This window comes from Salvelinus alpinus, chromosome 6 (genome assembly GCF_045679555.1).
Source record: "Salvelinus alpinus chromosome 6, SLU_Salpinus.1, whole genome shotgun sequence".
In the NCBI taxonomy this organism is placed as follows: Eukaryota; Metazoa; Chordata; class Actinopteri; order Salmoniformes; family Salmonidae; genus Salvelinus; species Salvelinus alpinus.
Genome location: NC_092091.1, coordinates 47,888,316 through 47,911,686, shown reverse-complemented (window position 1 = coordinate 47,911,686; position 23,371 = coordinate 47,888,316). Strand labels below are relative to the sequence as shown.

The following is a 23,371-nucleotide window of genomic DNA, read 5'->3' as shown; positions in this document are numbered from 1 at the left end:
ACCAAACAATAGCTAAGGAGATGGAGAAAACACCAGTCTGGAGTACATCGTCAAACTAAGGGCAACCATGTATGGCATCAGACAGGAGACGTATCCAACCATGATGTATACTGGTATGATAGTCTAGCTAGCTACTTTCAGTTATTACATGTTTCTAATTTTGACAGAAAGTGGTTTCATTTCAAATGTACTGTTAGCTAGCTAACATTAGCTGGCTTGGTCGCTTGCTAACGTTATGTGTATGATCTTATTCTTCGTATCTCAAACACATTTGCTTGACTAGTTATAGCCATAGAACCTGGTTGGTTAGCTACCTGCAGATTCATGCAGGGTAGTAACGTCATAAATTGTGATTATGGTCCATTGTTTAGCTAGCTACACGTCTTACAGAAGACTCCTCTAATTTTGACAAAATATTTTCATTTCAAGTTAAAGTGTACTGTTAGCTAGTTAATGCTAGCTGGCTGGCTCGCTAACTAACTTTACATCATGTGTTGGGATTCATTGTTTACTTAGCTAGCTACAAAGATCAAAGATCATACCCCCAAGACATATGGTTCTCAATCAGAGACAACGATAGACAGCCGTCCCTGATTGAGAACCCTACCCGGCCAAAACATAGAAATACAAATCATAGAACATAGAATACCCACCCCAACTCACACCCTGACCAAACCAAAATAGAGACATAAAAAGGATCTCTAAGGTCAGGGTTTGACAGTAGGCCTACCATTAAAAAAAATGCTGTTAACAGTCCAGTTCAAAGTAAAAGGACACAGATCCATATATAGCAATGGTCTAGTTGCACATAGGCCTACTGCAGCTCTGATTAGTTGTGCTGCACAGGTCTGTGTAGAGTACGGGCTGAGTCCTGTGTGTCAATGCAACAGAACCCTACTCCGATTCTGTTGCATAAAATCTTGCATAGTTTGGCATACTAAGTCTTGCATAGTTGGTTTTGTTTCAGTGTGTTGCATATAAAGCGGCTAATATTGCGTTGATTCGATCACAATTGCCACAGAAAGGGAAACGTTGACAGTGTTAAAAGGGAAAATATTTGAAAGTGGAGTCTCTCCGTGGCTAATATTTGTTCTTTGCGGTTGTCCCGGGACAGTCTCAGGACTACTGCGGCACCATCAGCTTAGAAGTAACATTGTTCAGCACCACAGACAGTGATCGGAATTCTCACGATTTGACAGTTGGGTCCAACAGAGGAAAGTGGAAGATGTATTTGACAAAATGATGTTGTTAAACAAAGTTAATGTTGCTAAACAGGCTTCCTACAGTCAATTACACCTTTCATGCAATGGGCATTGCACATAATGTGTCCAAACTGGTCACAGAAGCTGGACAAAAATAATGTCTAATATAAACAAGGGGGAATGTCTTGATGGTTTTTCAGCAGGTGATATTTTAATAAAACATTAGTGATGTACACTGAACAAAAATATAAACGCAACATGTAAAAGTAAAGTTTCATTAACTGAAATAAAAGATCCCAGAAATGTTTCATACACACAAAGTGTATTTCTCTCAAATTTGGAGAACAAATTTTGTTAAATCCCTGTTAGTGATCATTTCTACTTTGCCAAGATAATCCATCCACCTGACAGGTGTGGCATATCAAGAAGCTAATTAAACGACATGATCATTACACAGGTGCACCTTGTGATGGGGACAATAAAAGGACACTAAAATGTGCAGTTTTGTCACACAACACAATGCCACAAATGTATAAAGTTGAGGGACCATACAATTGGCATGCTGACTGCAGGAATGTCAACCAGAGCTGTTGCCAGAGAACTGAATGTTCATTTCTCTACCATAAGCCGCCTCCAACGTCATTTTAGAGAATTTGGCAGTACGTCCAACCGGCCTCACAACCGCAGACCAAGTATAACCATGCCAGCCCAGGACCGCCACATCCGGCTTCTTCACCTGCAGATTGGTTTGAGACCAGCCACCCGGACAACTGATGAAACAGTTTGCACAACCGAAGAATTTCTGCACAAACTGTTAGAAACCGTCTCAGGTAAGCTCATCTGCAAGCTCGTTGTCCTCATTAGGGTCTTGACCTGACTGCAGTTCGGCATCGGAACCGACTTCAGTGGGCAAATGCTCACCTTCGATGACCACCGGCACGCTGGAGAAGTGTGCATTTCACAGATGAATCCCGTTTTCAAATGTACCGGGCAGATGGCAGACATATGGCGTTGTGTGGGCGAGCGGTTGCTGATGTCAACATTGTGAACAGAGTGCCCCATGGTGGAGGTGAGGTTATGGGCAAACATTTCCTCCCCTCCCACCTCAGCGCAAGCGAGCTGATATTTGACAGACAAATTGCCAAACCTGGCGTAATGGGTGGAAAATGCCATTGCCCAAGTTTTTACATGGCGAAAGTGCAATTGACCGGCGTTTGACACTTGCACCACCTGAATTTAGAGCAATCAGAGTAGGAGTGCTGATCTATGATCAGTTTTGCTTTTTAGATCACGATGAATAGGAGAAAACATCTGATCCTTGATGAGCAATTCTACTCTGAGACGCTTTGTGAATTTGGGCACCGATTAGATCTATATAGAATTTGTGCTGGAACCCACCACTGTTTCAACGCAGCACAGTTTTCCTATGGGAGATTCACTGAGTCAGGTGGGAAATATAACAAAAGTGTTGTGGCTAGGAGAACTGGACAGTGATCACGGTAGACAGACAGCCTCAGACAGTCAGATATTAATACATTCATTTAGGTTATATGGATAGAAAATAATAGCTTCAACAATATAATTATGTGTAGAACGCTGACTTGAAATCTGTGTGTATCTCAAGTTTAGTACTCTGCCCATATTAAAAACATAAAAAATTAAGTCATAAGAATACTTGCATGCTCAGTTTTGAGAGGTCAGTGTTCTTTCTGATGATAGTGATTGTGCACCGAACTGTGACTAGACTATGGTTTCTGAGCAGGTAACACATTCATTAGCTCTATATAGGGAAGGAATGGAGATATCATTATGCTGCTCTGAACAACACCTGGGATAATATTAGATGGGATGAAGGTTGTAATGATGCGAGATTTAGTTTTAGGACCATGTTTACTGAAGTGTTTATGGATTTGAACAAACCTTAAACTAACTTAAATTTTGTTTCCAAACCTAACTATCTTGAAGAGTGTGTTATTGTTGTGAGGGAGTGAGAGTGGGGGTGTGTGATGGCCGGTATATTCCTGCTCGTTGGCTACATCTGCTTGCCAGGATAGAGGTTGGCCCTGAAGGGTAAGAGCTTAATTACACACACCTGAATATCATTAGCTTGGAGGTTGGGTGGTGGCTGTTTAACCTGGCTCAAAGAGGAGCTAGGTTTTTGGTTTGGTGTTATTGTTAACCAGCGCTGTGGCGCATTCTGTTTCATTTCCTGAATAAAAGTCCTGGGTTGTTTCCTTGGAGAAAGGTCCATCTTGGTCTAAGTTTGTGTTACTTCACACTTTCGTCACTTGTGGGCCAGCCCGGCCACCCGTCTGCTACATTGTAAGCAATATTTCAATAACAACACTGATAATGTAACAGAGATCAACTCACCCCTTTGTCTTGAGACCTGGCATTGAATTTGACAGTCTTTAACCGCGCTCTGTCTACCCTGCAGGAGAGAAGAGAGAGAGTGGCTGAGAAGCGAGGGAGTGAGGGCTACACCCATGGGTCACTGATGAAACATTTTACATAATCGTGCCTTGAAACAAGCCGGCTATTTTTTTTGCCGGGATATTGCGTGTGTGTGAAGACTCAAATCCCGGTTCCATCTCTATAGTAACTTCCACAGTACCCTGCTGAGATTGATGAGTAGAGAGGAAAGGGGTGATTCAGTAATCAGAAGAATAAAAAGAGTTGCCTTGAGGGAAACCTTTTTATTTCCCTCTAAGTCAGCCTTGGATGCAACATTACAACACAGCACCTGAAAATACTTTATCTACCAGTAATTAAGTCCCTGCTACATTTCCATTTCACTTAAATGAGACCCCGAAGGAAATATTTTCAGAATCCAAATCGTTCTTAAAAATGTTTCGAAAACAATGCGACTCTTTGCATTGCCTTTTCTTTGTATTTAATCCTACAAAGCAGTTCTACAGAGCTCTATAAAGCTTTAGTTTAGAATGTAAATAGTTTCCCTCCTATTTCTTAGTTTCCTTTATTAATGAGGACATCACAGGAGAATGTATCAATGCCTTGGAGAGCAGGAGTGAGAAGAGTAAAAGAACTCAGAGCTCCAGATAAGAGAAGCTAACTGTCTTCTGCTCTGCATCAACAGCTAGTGTAGTACAGCTTTCCTTTAAGCCTTCACTTGGGTTAACAGCTGCCACAAGCTACTCTTCAAAGCATGGATGTTCAATGGCTGCTACGGGCTCTTTTCTTATATTTTTTTTACAGGCTATATTCATCTTCATTTCCTTCATAATAGCAAGTATCCGAAACAGTTTTACATTGCCGTGCTCAAGATAAATGGGTTCACACTGCAACCATATCTTATACATCTACAATCCTGTTGGCCTATCCTCACAATGCCTCATGCTTTGACATAGACTCCTATTCTCATGATATACAACTTTCTACAAAACACCCTGCAACTGCTGCCATCTCATCATATCCAGCTTCCAAGGAGACAGATGCAACAGAGTCAGGTGAGAAGTCAATTATCTGTCCATCACTCCTCTTCCAGGGGAGAGAGCGACGGAGGGAGGAAATAGAGGTGAAGCGTGACAGTGACAGAGTAAGAGAGAAATACAGAGAGAGACTCAAGTCTATCATGAAACAGCTGATTTAACATAGGAAGTGTAAGGCTAATGGGTGTGTTTGGTTCGACTGGACCTTTTTTTATTTAAAGACTTGTAAAACACCTCAGTACAATCCTTGGCGAAACAAAAAAAAGAGTGGTTGTATGTTAACCTACTCTCTGCCCCCATGGTGGCCTTTACGGTATATTGCCAGTCGCAGTGGCACCATGCTGTGTCCAGGGATAAGACCAGCACTGGGCTGTGCTAACACGCACACGCATACACTGAGCACTCTGTGAGCAAGCACAGGACATGCAATAGGGTTTTAAAACTGAATTCCCCAAACGGCTGAGGCTGGTGAGTAAGAGGGCTTATTTAAAGTAATGCCATGCTAACTGACAAGATGCCTACTAATTCAAACTTTTTTTGTCCAGTCTCCTAAAATAAGATTTAAGTTTGAGAAGTCTAGTGCTGATCAGGGACCGGCATGTTGCCCGTCCCTAGATCTGTGCCTGTAGGCAGCTTCTAACCTGAGCAACCCTGACCCCTCACCTCCTCCTGCTGGGGATGACTCCGACCTCATCTACCTCTTCTTTGTGGGTCATGTGCCTCGCCTGCCACCACTCGTCATCGGAGGTGTTCACCACGTGAAGGATGTCTCCAAAGTGGAAGTTAAGCCCCTGGCTGGGCAGCCCAGAGTCCTTTGTCCTGTTATAGTCAAACAGAGCCCTGGAGGAGAACCAACATTACATCAAACAGCGCCCTGCAGACAAACAACTACAATAGATGAGGGTGGAACTGAGTCGTTTGTCTTGGCATAGTCAAAATCAACTCTGCAGAGAGAGAAAAATCACAGTACTGTAAATCCTTCAGTAAAAATACATTTTTCACATTATTAGGTAGCTACAGTGTCTTGCGAAAGTATTCACCCCCTTTGGCATTTTTCCTGTTTTGTTGCCTTACAACCTGGAATAAAAATAGATTTTTGGGAGGTTTGTATCATTTCGTTTACACAACATGCCTACCACTTTGAAGAAGCAAATATTTTGTGTGAAACAAACAAGAAATAAGACAAAGAAAATCTGAACTTGAGAGTGCATAACTATTCATCCCCCCCAATGCCAATACTTTGTAGAGCCGCCTTTTGCAGCAATTACAACCGCAAGTCTCTTGGGGTATGTCTCTATAAGCTTGGCACATCTGGCCACTGGGATTTTTGCACATTCTTCAAGGCAAAACTGCTCCAGCTCCTTCAAGTTGGATGGGTTTCGCTGGTGTACAGCAATCTAAGTCATACCACAGATTCTCAATTGGATTAAGGTCTGGGCTTTGACTAGGCCATTCCAAGACATATACATGTTTCCCCTTAAACCACTCAAGTGTTGCTTTAGCAGTATGCTTAGGGTCATTGTCCTGCTGGAAGGTGAACCTCCGTCCCAGTCTCAAATCTCTGGAAGACTGAAACAGGTTTCCCTCAAGAATTTCCCTGTATTTAGCACCATCCATCATTCCTTCAATTCTGACCAGTTTCCCATTACCTGCTGATGAAAAACATCCCCACAGCATGATGCTGCCACCACCATGCTTCACTTTGGGGATGTTGTTCTCGGGGTGATGAGAGGTGTTGGGTTTGCGCCAGACATTTTCCTTGATGGCCAAAAAGCTCATCTGACCCGAGTACCTTCTTCAATATGTTTTGGGAGTCTCCCACATGCCTTTTGGCGAACACCAAACGTGTTTGCTTATTTTTGTTTTTAAGCAGTGGCTTTTTTCTGACCACTCTTCTGTAAAGCCCAGCTCCGTGGAGTGTACGGCTTAAAGTGGTCCTATGGACAGATACTCCAATCTCCACTGTGGAGCTTTGCAGCTCCTTCAGGGTTATCTTTGGTCGCTTTGTTGCCTCTCTGACTAATGCCCTCCTTGCCTGTCCATGAGTTTTGGTGTGCTGCCATCTCTTGGCAAGTTTGTTGTGATGCCATATTCTTTCCATTTTTTAATAATGGATGTAATGGTACTCCTTGCTATGTTCAAAGTTTCTGATATTTTACTTATAACCCAACCCTGATCTGTACTTCTCCACAACTTTGTCCCTGTCGTATTTGGCGAGCTCCTTGACCTTTATAGTGTCGCTTGCTTGGTGGTGCCCCTTGCTTAGTGGTGTTACAGACTCTGGGGCCTTTCAGAATAGGTGTATATATACTGAGATCATGTGACAGATCATGTGACAATTAGATTGCACACAGGTGGACTTTGTTTAACTAATTATGTGAATTCTGAAGGTAATTGTTTGCACCAGATCTTATTTAGGGGCTTCATAGCAAAGGGGGTGAATACATATGCACCCACCACTTTTCAGTAAAAAAACTTTTTGCACTTTAATTTTCTCTTCACTTCACCAATTTTGACTATTTTGTGTATGTCCATTACATGAAATCCAAATAAAAAACATTTAAATTACAGGTTGTAATACAACAAAATAGGAAAAACACCAAGGGAGTGAATACTTTTGCAAGGCACCGTATTAGTCAAGGAGGAGCCTTGTGTGAAAGACAAGGATTGCATGAAGCCTCATAAGAAACTGCATCAGGTGAGTGGAGGTATTTTTTTATATATATATATACACACAACACACAGGGAAGGGAAGTTAAAGTGAGTGAGCATGATTTTACACCCGACATTGAGTGATGATTTTATGATTTTTATTCGGGTCCCCATTAGCTGTTGAAGAAGTAGCAGCTATTCTTCCTGGGATCCAAACAAAACATTGAACATGACAAAATACAGAACACTAATGGACAGGAAACAGCAACACAAATGTAAACTAAGAACACTACGACTAAAGAACAATACGACTATTTAAAATAGAGAAAAATAACAAATGAAAAATACTCAGAGTAATGTGTGTGTCTTCACAGTCCGTGTTGCTCTTTGAGGTGGTGTTTTATCTGTTTTTAAAACTGATGTATTGCTTACCTGAATTATCTGAGGTGGAAGAGAATTCCATGTAGTCATTGCTCTATACAGTTCTGTGCGTCTCCCAGCCTCTTTTCTGGACTTGGGACTGTGAAAAGACCCCTGATTGTTTGTCTTGTGGGGTATGTATGGGCTTTTCAGCTGTGTGGTATCCCTTTCCTACAGTCAAATGACCAAATCGCCTTCTAGTGGCCTCATGGGTGGAATGTTATATTTTCCATAATTGAATAATTAATAAACATTACGGAAAAGCTGTTTCTATGTCAAACGGTTTTGTTAGATTTCAGTCTTCTGTGATGTGTGTGTATATATGATATTGGAATGCAAACTCCATTGAATACATTTCAACTCTATATCTGACATGGTACAGGTGTCTTCTTTTTTAAGCCCATAACAGTGAGTGAGGTGTACACTTTTGTTTCAAAGTAGATTTGTTTAAGACTACCAAGAAACACACACTGTGTGACCCTGATATAGCCCACTGCAGTAAAAGGTTAACTGGTTGAACAGACAATTCGGTACTTTCAGCACATCAATACTTCTTACAAAGACCAGCAGTGATGCTGTCAATCTCTCCTCCATTCCGAACCAGTAGAGACGGACATGCATGTTATTGACATTGTCCCTCTGTGTACATTTGAGGCCCAGACATGCTGCTCTGTTCTGGGCCAGCTGCAGCTTGTCTCTGTCTTTTTTTCCACACCTGACCATACAACTGGCCATGACTGACCCAGCAGACACAGACCAGCTCCACAATGCTGTCTTCCTGCAAGGAGCCACCATTGGAAGACACAAGAAGTTACTGCAATGTCATATGGAGGGACTCCATACCCTGGTTGAACGCCATGACCAGGCATTCTATACATTGCTGAAGCAATTCTGTGGATTCCCCACTGGGCAGAGGGTCACACCTGTAATCTCCCAGCCTACTCCAGTGTCCTGAGAACCCCGCTTACCTCCTCCGGAGCGCTACGCTGGAGATTCAGGAACCTGCCGGGCTTTTCTCTCCCAGTGCTCCCTCATTTTTGAGCTGCAGCCTTCTTCGTTCCCCTCGGGCCGCTCGAGGATAGCGTACATTATAACACTGAAGTCCGGGAGGGCACTCGCCTGGGCCACGGTGGTGTGGGAGCAACAGTCCGCCATCTGCCTCAGTCTGGAGGGGTTCGTGGCGGAAGTTCGGAAGGTGTTTGATTCTCTGTTGTCCGGGAGAGCGGGTGCTCGTAAGCTGCTCCCGTTACGTCAAGACTCCTGTAGTGTGGCAGACTATGCAGTGGATTTTCGCACATTGGCAGCTGAGAGTGCCTGGAACCCGGAAACATTATTCAACATGTTTCTTCACTGATCAAAGATGAGCTCGCAGCCCGGGAGCTGCCCATGGACCTTGATCATAGCCTTGACCATCTGGATCGATGGGTGGCCTCGAGAACTTAGAAGGGAGAGGGAATCGGTGCCCTGTCGTCCTCGTTCACGCTCGATTCTCGCCTCGCCCCCGGAGACCGGGAGAAACATGTAGACCGGAGGTCTAGAAGGCCAGCATCCCGAAGTCGCCTCTTCGCTGATGACGTTGAGACTGGCGTTTTGCGCATACTATTTAATGAAGCTGCCAGTTGAAGACTTGTGAGGCGTCTGTTTCTCAAACTAGACACTAATGTTTCAGGGAAGAATGTACAGTTGCAATTGTAAGTAGGCCTAATAAAAAAAAATCTGACTTCTATTAGGCCATATATTTTTGTTATTGTGAAATATGCTGTAAAGCCTCAGCCAGTTAAGTTATTTTATATAGGCCTAGGATCAGAAGAAATAGACTCCAATTAAGCCCTCTTGTTGTTTTGTAAAGTCAAATTAAAATGAAGATTATTGTTAAAATGAATTACTCGACAGGTATAGGTTTTCTCCACCTGTTGCTGTGGAACACTTGCATAACAAGTTAGCCATATTTTCAGCACCAGGTGCTGTTCCCCTCCTATTGATTGCACTGCAGTTGCAGCTTTACATTTCAGCACCACAAAATGGTCCGCTGCCTGCTTTATTAGTTGACTGTCTCCTGCATTCTCTCTCCCCATTAAGTTATTTAGGTAGGGTAAATTCCTTCTTGGGACAATGCATTTGTGAGTTTTTGCATCTCGGTTCCTTGATTTTTTTGTTTAATGAAACAAATATTCATAATTAATTTGAGGGGCTTGGGGGGGATAATATTGTTGGGGAACCCTGCACTACAACAAAAGCATGGGAAAACTAGGCTTGTCAGTGACATATCTAGGCCTTCCAGAAGAACGGTGCCACACACTAAGCTATGGTCCCCACTTATTCTGAGAACCAGTCTCTTTAGCTAATATTCCACTCATTGCCACAGACTGGACTTTCGGTAATCTCAACGTTCAATATGCACTGGATTTAGGGCGGAGTTGCTCATTGGTTATTGGAAATAACTTAATATATTCCACGACAACATGTGGAGCCTCGAAAATAGAATTATGTTTATATCCCAGGACAAATTAGCTAGCAACAGCAAGCTAGCTAAATAGGACACATTAACGTTAGCTAGCAAGTGCAAGCTAGCTAGCTAAATTGCCATACATGTTTAATGCTTTTCGACCTGTTCTCCTCGCTCATTAAAACCTCTTGGCGCACCGATCCCTTTAGCGGGATCATTTTCGTCAACCTCCACTGAATTGCAGAGCGCCAAATTCAAATTAAATTACTAAAAATATTTAATTTTCATGAAATCACAAGTGCAATATACCAAAACACAGCTTAGCTTGTTGTTAATCCACCTGGCGTGTCATATTTTGAAAAAAAGCTTTACAGCGAAAGCAAACCAAGCGTTTGTGTGAGGACATCGATCAGTAGACAAAACATTACAAACAGCTAGCAGCAAAGTAATTTGGTCACGAAAGTCAGAAAAGCAATAAAATGAATTGCTTACCTTTGATGATCTACGGATGTTTGCACTCACGAGATTCCCACTTACACAATAAATGTTAGTTTTGTTCGATAAAGATTATTTTTATATCCAAAAACCTCCATTTGGTTGGCGCATTTTGTTGAGTAATCCACAGGCTCGTGCAGGTCACGACGGGCAGACAAATTCCAAATAGTATCCGTAAAGTTTGTAGAAACATGCCAAACGTTTTTTATAATCAATCCTCAGGTTGTTTTTAACATAAATAATCGATAATATTTCAACCGGACGGTAAACTTTTCAATACAAGAGAGAAAGAAAATGTCTAGCTACCAGTGGCGCGCGCATGAACAAATCTAAGGACATCTGGCAGTCCACTGACGCAATGTGATCATTCTCGCTCATTTTTCAGAATAAAAGCTTGAAACTATGTCTAAAGACTGTTCACACCCTGTGGAAGCCATATGAAAAAGAACCTGGTTGATATCCCTTTAAATGGAGGATAGGCAGGCAATGGAACAGAGTACTTTCAGAAAAACAGCACTTCCTGGTTGGATTTTCCTCAGGTTTTCGCCTGCAATATCAGTTATACTCACAGACAATAAAACAGAGTATCCTAATCTGCCAATTATATGCATATTCTAGCATCTGGGCCTGAGAAATAGGCAATTTACTTTGGGAACGTTATTTATCCAAACACACAAATACTGCCCCCTAGCTTCAAGAGGTTTTAATGATATAATGTTCATATTTGAATATGGCAGAAAGGTCTGTCTCTTTGGCATATGACATGGAGTACCGGGGGTGGATTAGCTAAAGTGACTGGTACCCAGGCTAGGTCCCACCCATTGCAAGTCAAAATGTGATTGGTCACTCAAATTCTACTCTAATGCAGTTGAATGACAGAGGCCTCCTGTCTACCTTCTGAAGGCCTAGCCAATGGTTGGCCGAGCTAGCTAAATTTTCTTCGACCCAGAGACCACCAAAGAAAAATCATGATTGGATATTTTTTCTCTTCAGTACAAAAACTGAAGCGATAAAAACAAAAGATCATTCAAATTATTGAAAAGATGAAATACAATTATTTGAATTTCTATTTAAAAAACATATATATATATATATATACAGTACCAGTCAAAAGTTTAGACACACCTACTCATTCCAGGGTTTTTCTTTATTTTTTTACTATTTTCTACATTGCAGAATAATAGTGAAGACATCCAAACTATGAAATAACACATATGGAGTCATGTAGTAACCAAAAAAGTGTTAAACAAATCAAAATATGTTATATTTGAAATTCTTCAAAGTAGTCTCCAATTGCCTTGACAGCTTTGCACGCTCTTGGCATTTTCTCAACCAGCTTCATGTGGTAGTCACCTATAATGCTTTACCAACAGTCTTGAAGGTGTTCCCACATAAAGCCATAACACATTTTTTTTCAATAACAAATATGGTCAATAATATCAAAGGCTGCACTGAAATTTAACAAAATTAATTTTAACAATACAACTTCCACAATCTTCTTGTCAATTTCTTTCAGCCAATCATGTAATTTGTGTCAGTGCAGTACATGTTGAGTGTCCTTCCCTATAAGCATGATGAAAGTCAGTTGTTAAATTATTCACAGAGAAATAGCATTGTATCCGGTCAACCACAATAATTTCCATAAGTTTGCTAAGAACTGGCAGCAAGCTAATTAGTCGGCTGTTAAAGTTAGCAAAAATGAGATTGTTTTACAGGTCCAAAAAGCCCTGGTCAGAGAGTCTGTAGCTACTATTTTTTGTCTAGGAGAGACGGGAGAAGTATGATAAATATGGATGGAATGAGTTCAGATACAGATCACAATGACTGAGCACTGAGCAGGTGTGCATGGAATATGTGATCCATATCTGAATAGCTGCAATAATAAACATATGCAGCACACTAAAGACAGCTCAGGAGAGATTTTCCAACCGCATAACCTTTACATTGTGTGTGTGTGTGTTCTGGCTAAGCAACCGTGGCTTTCCTGAGACAAATCAGCCCACAGAGATCCAGGATGTTGAGTAGGGCACAAACGTGTGTGTGTGTCTGCCTGCCTGCTTAGGAACTGGAGCTGAAGTAACAGCCATCCCCTAGTGTCCAGGCTGCAGCATCCCCATGCCTTTCCTTCATCAATAAAACAGGGCTGTACTCCAGCACCGGGACAGATATGCAGTAGCTGAGAAATAGGAATACTAGGATACTAGTACAGGTCCACATACTCTAGGTACTGTAGGAAAAACAGAAGCGATCACACTTATTGTACTGTACAGTGTCTTTCTAGTGTAATAATCCTATAGTAACAGATGTAATTAAATTATGGTATAATATTTGTATTTATTAAAGATATGCATGACAGGTAATAACAAATTAAATAATCGAGCACTGAGAACAACGAGCAGCAATAACCTGTAATGTGCCTGCCAATGTTACATCATTTTAATGTACTTAGGGCTAGACGACAACTTCCGGTGAGATTGGAGTGCGCGCAATTCAAATAAATAATCATACAAATTATGGATATAAAACATTTAGGTACATACAAGTGTCTTATATCGGTTAAAAACTTAAATTCTTGTTCATCTAACTGTATTAGGCTTTACAGCGAAAGCATGCCATGCGATTGTTTGAGGACAGTGCCCCACATCAACATATTTTTCCACCGGCACAGGCTTCATAAAATCACAAATAGAGATTTAAATATTCACTTTTTGAAAATCTCTCTGATTTGCAATCCAAAGGGTCCCAGCTAAAACATGTAGTGTCGTTTTGTTAGATAACATCCTTCTTTATATCCCAAAAAGTCTGTTTAGTTGGCGCCATCGATTTGAGTAATCCACTCGTTCAACATGCAGAGGAAGGAATCCAAAAAGCTACCGCTAACCTTTGTTAAAACAATGCAAAATACATTTCGATATAATCATCAGGTACCCTAAAATGTAATTAAACTGCAATATTTCATACGGAAAGAAGTATGTTCAATAGGAAAACGATATTAGCAGGTGTGCGTGCTCTTCGTCGCGCACGCACAGACTGATTTCCAAGTCTGAATCCCAGTACTAAAACTCAAAATTCTTCCTCGTTTGGGAAGAAACAAGACTGAAACCTTAAACAAAGACTGTTGACATCTAGTGGAAGCAATAGGAATTGCATCCTGAGAGCTAGATTTCAGAATGCCCCTATACTTTCCATTGTAAGAGCATGGGCTCTCAATGTTTTTTAAATTCCGGTTGGTTATTCTTTGGATTTTCTCCTACCATATCTATTGTGTTAGTCTCATACATTATTTTTACATTTCTACAAACTTCAAAGTGTTTTCCATCCAATGGTACCAATTATATGCATATCCTAGCTTCTGGGCCAGAGTAACAGGCAGTTTACTTTGGAAACGTCAGTCAGACAGGAAGTGGAGAAAAATAGACCCTAGCCTGAAGAAGTTGAGTCTGATAATAAAGAATTTCTCAAGTGTGTCACACCTTTTACTCTTCTTGAGCGGTGGCCCCTCTTCCATTTTTGTACTGAGCACAAACACTTGCACTCTGTGTGAAATAAATGTCTTGAGACAGGTAAAGTTGAAGTCGGAAGTTTACAAACACCTTAGCCAAATACATTTAAACTCAGTTTTTTATTATTCCTGACATTTAATCCTAGTAAAAATGTCCTGTCTTAGTTCAGTTAGGATCACCACTTTATTTGAAGAATGTGAAATGTCAGAATAATAGTAGAGAGAATTATTTCAGCTTTAATTTTTTTCATCACATTCCCGGTGGGTCAGAAGTATACATACACTCAATTAGTATTTGGTAGCATTGCCTTAAATTTGTTTAACTTGGGTCAAATGTTTTGGGTAGCCTTCCACAAGCTTCCCACAATAAGTTGGGGGAATTTTGGCCCATTCCTCCTGACAGAGCTGGTGTAACTGAGTCAGGTTTGTAGGCCTCCTTGCTCGCACACGCTTTTTCGGTTCTGCCCACACATTTTCTATAGGATTGAGGTCAGGGCTTTGTGATGGCCACCCCAATGCCTTGACTTTGTTGTCCTTAAGCCATTTTGCCACAACTTTGGAATTATGCTTGGGGTCATTGTCCATTTGGAAGACCCATTTGCGACCAAGCTTGAACTTGCTGACTGATATCTTGAGATGTTGCTTCAATATATCCACATAATTTTCCTGCCTCATGATGCCATCTATTTTGTGAAGTGCACCAGTCCCCCCTGCAGCAAAGCACCCCCACAACATGACGCTGCCACCCCCGTGCTTCAAGGTTGGGATGGTTTTCTTCAGCTTGCAAGCTTCCCCCTTTTTCCTCCAAACATAACGATGGTCATTATGGCCAAACAGTTCCATTTTTGGTTCATCAGACCAGAGAACATTTCTTCAAAAAGTAATCTTTGTCCCCATGTGCAGTTGCAAACCATAGTCTGGCTTTTTTTATGGCAGTTTTGGAGCAGTGGCTTCTTCCTTGCTGAGCGGCCTTTCAGGTTATGTCGATATAGGACTCGTTTTACTGTGGATATAGATGCATTTGTACCTGTTTCCTCTAGCATCTTCACAAGGTCCTTTGCTGTTGTTCTGGGATTGATTTGCACTTTTCGCACCAAAGTACGTTCATCTCTTGGAGACAGAACGCGTCTCCTTCCTGAGCGGTATGACGGCTGCGTGGTCCCATGGTGTTTATACTTGCGTACTATTGTTTGACCAGATGAACGTGGTACCTTCATGCATTTGGAAATTGCTCCCAAGGATGAACCAGACTTGTGGAGGTCTACAATTTATTTTCGGAGGTCTTGGCTGATTTCTTTTAATTTTCCCATGATGTCAAGCAAAGAGGCACTGAGCTGGAAGGTAGGCCTTAAAATACATCCACAGGTACACCTCCAATTGACTCAAATGGTATCAATTAGCCTATCAGAAGCTTCTAAAGCCATGACATCATTTTCTGGAATTTTCCAAGCTGTTTAAAGGCACAGTCAACTTCGTGTATATAAACTTCTGACCCACTGGAATTGTGAAACAGTGAAATAATCTGTCTGTAAACAATTGTTGAAAAATGTACTGTGTCATGCACAAAGTAGATGTCCTAACCGACTTGCCAAAACTATAGTTTGTTAATTAACATGAAATTTGTGGAGTGGTTGAAAAACGAGTTTTAAAGTGTATGTAAACTTCCGACTTCAACTGTACATACAGCAACACACACAGCCCCAGCTGCCAGATCAAAAATAGCCATAGTAAATGTCACTTCATATATTTAAAAAACATGGCATTCCAGGATTCTACAGCCTTTCTCAGATTGTGTTTTTACGATAAATAACATTTTGTAAACATATTTTCTCCATCTGCTATGAGGTCCTCCACCTTGACCACCCACCCAGGCAGGCTTCCAGTGAGTGTTTCCAGCTAATGCTCCTAAAGAGAAGACTAAATCTTACTGTAGTACAGCAGCCAGCCAGATAGTGCCATTAAAACATCCTGGTTAAAAGCAGCTAATTCAAATGTGGGGGTCTCTGTTTTCTAGCCACTTCTCCTCTGCTGTAATGAGACGGAAGGCAGCACAAAGTAGAGAGGATGCTAAAAGCTACGATACACCAGATCCACAGGGCTGCCTAACGACATTTTTGGCTAATCCTGGCCTTTGTAGAGCCCTGTGGGACCCACAGCCCCTTGAGTATAATTTAGGGCTGCCCCCTAGGGCATAGTATAGTGTACCACAGTCCGTGAGCTATAGTTCTAGCTAAAAGGATCACTGATTGAGCTATTCTAATGTGGAGTGGGAGGTGTTGTTAACTTTTTATGGCTGCAGGGGCAGTATTGAGTAGCTTGGATGAAAAGGTGCCCATTGTAAACGGCCAGCTCCTCAGTCTCAGTTGCTAATATATGCATATTATTATTAGTATTGGATAGAAAACACTCTAAAGTTTCCAAAACTGTCAAAATATTGTCTGTGAGTATAACAGAACTGATATTGCAGGCGAAACCCTGAGGAAAATCCAAACAGGAAGTAGCTTCTATTTTGAAAACTCCATGTTCCATAGCCTCCCTTTGCTGGATTTAAAGGGATATGAACCAGATTCCTTTTCCTATCGCTTCCTCAAGGTGTCAGTCTTCAGACATAGTTTCAGGCTTTTATTTTGAAAAATGAGCCAGAACGATAACATCTCGTCAAGTGGTCACATGAGTTTTGCTCGCGCAACAGAGTTTGGACAGCCATTGTTTTTCCCTCTCCTACTGTGAAAGACATTTGCGGTTGATATATTATCGATTATATATTTTAAAAACAACCTGAGGATTGATTATAAAAAACGTTTGACATGTTTCTGTGGACATTATGGAAACTATTTGGAATTTTCGTCTGCGTTGTCGTGACCGCTCTTTCCTGTGGATTTCTGAACATAACGTGCCAAACAAATGGAGGTATTTTGGACATTTGTTGTCTAACTGGGAGTCTCGTGAGTGAAAACATCCGAAGATCATCAAAGGTCAACGATTAATTTGATTGCTTTTCTGATTTTCGTGATCGAGCTACTTAATGCTAAGTGTACTTAATGTTTTGTCGAGCAATCAATAAACTTACACAAACGCTTGGATTGCTTTCGCTGTAAAGCATAATTTCAAAATCTGACACGACAGGTGGATTAACAAAAGGCTAAGCTGTGTTTTCCTATATTGCACTTGTGATTTCATGAATATAAATATTTTTAGTAATATTTATTGAATGTAGCGCTATGCTATTCAGCGGTTGTTGATGACACTTATCCCGTTAACATGTTAGTGTGTAGGGGGCGCTATTTTCACTTTGGGGAAAAATCGTGCCCAATTTAAACGGCCTTGTACTCTATTCTAGATCGTACAATATGCATATTATTATTACTATTGGATAGAAAACACTCTCAAGTTTCTAAAACCGTTTGAATTATATCTGTGAGTAAAACAGAACTCATTTTGCAGCAAACTTCCTGTTAGGAAGTGAAAATCTGAAATCGAGGCTCTGTTCCAGGGCCATCCTATTCAATTGCTTGAAATCTATGGATATACATGCACTTCATACGCCATCCACTAGATGTCAACAGGCAGTGGAAGGTGGAATGGGGTGTCTAGCTTGATCTGAGGTCGAACAAGAGCTCTTGGAATGACGTGACCCCAATTTCCTTTGCCTGCCAAGGCGCGGGAAGGAACCCCAGATTGCCTTCTGAAAAGCTTTCGGTATAGACGGCTAATATCTCCGGCTTTGATTTGATTTGATACATGTGATAATATCATCGTAAAGTATGTTTTTTCAATATAGTTTTATCAGATTATTGAACGTTTATCGGGAGTTTTCCATTCTCTGCGTTTGGTGAAGATGGACATCTTCGCGCCACTTGGCTAGCTAAGGTTGCTAATTCGACAGGCGAAGAGGACATTCTAAAACCAAACAACGATTTATTCTGAACAAAGGACTCCTTGTACAAGATTCTGATGGAAGCTCAGCAAAAGTAGGAACCATTTATGATGTTATTTCGTATTTCTGTGGAAAATATTTAGTTCTATTTTCCGCCCTCATTGCAGGCGCTGTCTCGCTATAACGTAAGCTGTATGTGGTACTAAAGTTATTTTTAAAAATCTAACACGGCGATTGCATTAAGAACTAGTGTATCTTTCATTTGCTGTACAACATGTATTTTTTAGTAAAGTTTATGATGAGTTCTTTGATTAGATTAGGTGACTGTCCAAAATATCTCCGGATAATTGTGTGCAGTTTGGCTACGTATTCACATTGTAAAACCACGATTTGTACCGCTAAATATGCACATTTTCGAATAAAACATATATGTATTGTGTAACATGATGTTATAGGACTGTCATCTGATGAAGTTTGTCAAGGTTAGTGAATAATTTAATATATTTTGCTGGTTTTTGCAATCGCTACATTTTGCTGCTGATAAATGCGTTTGTGTGGTTGGCTATTGTGGTAAGCTAATATAATGCTATATTGTGTTTTTGCTGTAAAACACTTTAAAATCTGAAATATTGGCTGGATTCACAAGATGTTTATCTTTCATTTGCTGTACACCATGTATTTTTCATAAATGTTTTATGATGAGTATTTAGGTATTTCACGTTCCTCTCTGTAATTATTCTTGCTGCTTCGGTGCTATTTGTGATTGTAGCTGCAATGTAAAACTATGATTTTATACCTCAAATATGCACATTTTTCGAACAAAACATAAATGTATTGTGTAACATGTTATAAGACTGTCATCTGATGAAGTTGTTTCTTGGTTAGTGACTAATTATATCTATATTTTGTCGGTTTTTTGAAAGCTACCTATGCGGTGGATAAATAGCATTGTGTGTTTGGCTATTGTGGTGAGATAACATAAATATATATTGTGTTTTCGCTGTAAAACATTTAAAAAATCGGACATGTTGGCTGGATTCACAAGATGTTTATCTTTCATTTGCTGTGTTGGACTTGTTAATGTGTGGAAGTTAAATATGTCATTGCAAAGTAAGGAGGGTTTTAGGGACTGGTTCCAGTTTCAATCTCCTAAAGATCCACCAGCAGAGAGACTAATCCTGTTAGGGAAACTGGGAATCAAAACCACTGGGGCTACATCCTTCTCCACGTATCCCTCTATATATCCTTCTCCAGCATACTGTGAGCGAGGCCTTTTATGGAGTGTATGTATACCAAAACCATCGCATTGAGTGAAACTGACACCACTGAAAAGCCATGTCACAATCGTCTTTGTAAGCAGACCTTCAAATCAAGTGCTACCAGCTCTGAACCCAAAGGGCAGCTCACACGCACACGCACTGGACACTCAACACACTGCTCTTCCAATGCCCTGCTCCAGCAAGCACAAGACATTTCCTCTTTGTAAAGGTTACAGTGGCCTAACACAGCTCTGATGTCATGGTCAGTCTCTTCATCTGTCCTCTCCACAGTTCTTCTCAGCCTGCTGCCTACTGCCCAGGGGCCTCACTAAGCCCCAATATGTCACACCCAGTCTGCTGATCTCCTGTTTGGTACTGCTCTGCACTGCTCTGTTTTCTAACAAACCTCGGCCAAACCAAGATTCTCGACAATACACCGTCAACATTCTAATTCATAGATGTGATTTCTCTTTGGCAAATAGGAATAATGATTACTGTATCTGGTGAATTCAAATGTATATAATCAAATACATTTCCAAAGTGTATGTTTATACTGCAGGTATAACGACTGCTGTCAGATCAGAGTTTCTCTAGTCTGGAGCCAGTTTGTTTTAACCAGTATATACTGTAGTCCCAGGACGCTTCATTGTCCCTGACCTCTAACCCCTAAACTCTCCTCCAGTAGAGCAGGTCATGTGGGTCTGATTGACAGGAGCTCCTCATGTTGGGAGAAAAATGTGAAGTCTTCACTACAGTACGGTCTGGGCCAATGAGTCAACCTCCAGCGCTCTCGGGGCCAATAACAAGACTGCACATGTGCTCCAGATAGAGGTCAAGAGTGCAGGAGGAGTGCATCAGTGTGCAATGGCTACCACCCAGGGGAGGATGAAACTGTTCAAGTGTGCACTGTTGAGCACACAAGAGATAACTTACGACTGCATCAGAGCCCATTGGCAAAGACAGGGTAGGGTACAAAATGTGGTATGCTGTGTACATATTGTTGAAGACATTCAGTGTGGCTTCTTTCTGTAAACAATTTTGTTCGTTATGTACTGTATAACACCGAAAATACAATGTTACAACAGATTGGATCTGCTTACTCCACACTGATATTTTAACTCCTTGTCCAAAATTACTACTCATATAAAATCAGTGTTTGGAGACACACGGCTTTGCCTGAGTCTGTGTGATAAAGGTCTTGTGGCAGGTGGTTTAATGTCTTATTGTGACATGAGGTTAAAGATCTGGGTGTCATTCTCTATCTCTGGTCCTTATACACCACTGTTCTCCCTGTGGACCAGGGTAGGGCATGTAACAATGACATTCTCCCTTCTCCTGGGCCTGCTGTGTACAGGAGGCAGGCTGGGCAGATGCAGATAAGGCCTGAATGGCCCAATCAAACTAGCCCTGATACACCTAGTATCTATTATCATGCTGTCTGCATAGTAATGGGGGAAGGCCAGCCATATCATGGCTCCAGTCAACTTAAAGGACAATGGGTTCTCTGCCATTGATCAACAGTGCAGCAGATCCAATCATTTCAGATGGTGGTGAAAAGGCCTGAGTGTGTGCATGTGTATTGTTGTCTATGTGCCTGTGTCAACACAGACAAAGATGCAGAGAAGACTCAATCAATCTCAGGGTCGGTGCTCCTGTGCTCCATCCATATGGGTTGAAAATTGACTATGTCATTTTGTGGACATTAATGTTTCCTTTTTCTATTCTCCTCGGACTGAAAGCCACAGTGGTGGTAAAGTGCATTGATAGCGTCATGCAGGTAAATGAGGTGGTCGAAGTACCCAGAGAGTATAGACAACAGCCTCCAGACAATTTGATATATATAGCACATATAATCTAAAGTTGCTCATCTCTGTAACTTCATCTTCACTGATCTGACGAGACAGATGGAAGCAGTATGATGTATGCCTATCAGGGGTCTGCTTTTTCAGCTGTCAAGTTCCTTCATATCAAATCAAATGCTATTTGTCACATGCTTCATAAACAACAGGTGTAGACTAACAGTGAAATGCTTACTTTACGGGCCCTTCCCAACAATGCAGAGAGAAAAACAGAGAAATAATAGAAACAATTATAACAAGAGAAATAAATACACAATGACTAACGATAACTTAGCTTTATACATGGGCAGAGGTGTGGTGCTGTAGTGCTGATCCACAGATGACGCAATCTCAATCGCACTCCACACTGCCCTTTTTCACCTGGACAAAAGGAATACCTATGTGAGAATGCTGTTCATTGACTACAGCTCAGCGTTCAACACCATAGTGCCCACGAAGCTCATCACTAAGCTAAGGACCCTGTGACTAAACACCTCCCTCTGCAACTGGGTCCTGGAGTCCTGACGGGCCGCTGCTAGGTGGTAATGGTAGGCAACAACACGTCTGCCACGCTGATCCTCAACACTGGGGCCCCTCAGGGGTGTGTACTTAGTCCCCTACTCTACTCCCTGTTCACCTACGACTGTGTGGCCAAACACGACTCTAACACCATTAAGTTTGCTGTCGACACAACAGTGGTAGGCCTGATCACCGACAACGATGAGATAGCCTATAGGAAGGAGGTCAGAGACCTGACAGTGTGGTGTCAGGACAACAACCTCTCCCTCAATGTGAGCAAGACAAAGGAGCTGATCGTGGACTACAGGAAAAGGCGGACCGAAAAGGCCCCCATTAACATTGACGGGGCTGTAGTGGAGCGGATCGAGAGTTTCAAGTTCCTTGGTGTCCACATCACCAACTAAAACATTGCACTGCACCATGAACACCATGAAGGTACCAGTACCAAGTCGATGTGTAGGGGTACGACGTAATTGAGGTAGATACAGTATGTACATATAGGTAGGGGTAAAGTGACTAGGAAACAGGATAGATAACAAACATAAGCAGCAGCGTATGTGATGAGTCAAGAGTGCAAAAAGGGGGAATGCAGATAGTCCGGCAGATATTTAGTTATTAGCCATTTAGCAGTCTTTTGGCTTGGGGGTAGAAGCTGTTCAGGGTCCTGTTGGTTCCAGGCTTGGTGCATCAGTATCGTTTGCTGTGCAGTAGCAGAGAGAACAGTCCAAGATTTGGGTGACGGGAGTCTTTGATAATCCTTTGGGCCTTCCTCTGACACCGCCTGGTATATAGGTCCTGGATGGCAGGGAGCTAGGCCACAGTGATGTACTGGGCCATTCACACTACACTCTGTAGCGCCTTGCGGTCGGATGCCAAGCAGTTGCCATACCAAGAGGTGATGCAGCCAGTCAAGATGCTCTCAATGGTGCAGCTGTATAACTTTTTGAAGATCTGAGGGCCCATGCAAAATCTTTTCAGCCTCATGAGGGGGAAGAGGCATTGTCGTGCCTTCTTCACGACTGTGTGTGTGTGGACCATGTTAATTCCTTAGTGATGCAGACAACAAGGAACTTGAACCTCTCGACCCGCTCCACTACTGCCCCATCAGTGTGGATGGAGGTGTGCTTGGCCCTCCATTTCCTGTAGTCCATGATCAGGTCCTTTTGTCTTGCTGATGTTGAGGGAGAGGTTGTTGTCTTGGCACGTTACTGACCTCCTACTTATAGGCTGTCTCATCTATGTTGGTGATCAGGCCTACCACCGTCGTGTCGTCAGCAAACTTAATGATGGTTTTGGAGTTGTGCGCAGTCATGGGTGAACAGGGAGTACAGGAGGGGACTAAGCACGCACCCCTGACGGCCCACGTGTTATGGGTCAGCATGGCGGATGTGTTGTTGCCTACGCTCACCACCTGGGGGCGGCTTGTCTGGAAGTCCAAGATCCAGTTGCAGAGGGAGGTGTTTAGTCCCAGGGTCCTGCTTAGTGATGAACTTAGAGGGCACTATGTCTTCTGTGGATCTGTTGGGGTGGTATGCAAATTGGAGTGGGTCCAGTGTGTTTGGGATGATGGTGTTGAGCCATGACCAGCCTTTCAAAGCATTTCATGAATACAGATGTGAGTGCTACAGGGTGATAGTCATTTAGACAGGTTACCTTGGTGTTCTTGGGCACAGGGACTATGGCGGTCTGCTTGAAACACATGGGTATTACAG

General features: G+C 41.9%; 1 protein-coding gene across 3 annotated transcripts in view; it reads right to left on the bottom strand.

Annotated features, from left to right (window-relative positions):
* Positions 1-23,371, bottom strand: part of LOC139578766 (discs large homolog 1-like protein) — a 215,148-nt gene that overhangs the window by 10,416 nt on the left and 181,361 nt on the right. For all 3 annotated transcript variants that reach the window (XM_071406763.1, XM_071406762.1, XM_071406764.1), the window contains 2 exons: positions 5,315-5,491; positions 3,576-3,633 (listed from right to left, as the gene is read on the bottom strand). In XM_071406763.1, coding sequence (XP_071262864.1) covers positions 3,576-3,633; positions 5,315-5,491 — 235 coding nt within the window. The remainder of the gene's footprint in view (positions 1-3,575; positions 3,634-5,314; positions 5,492-23,371) is intronic.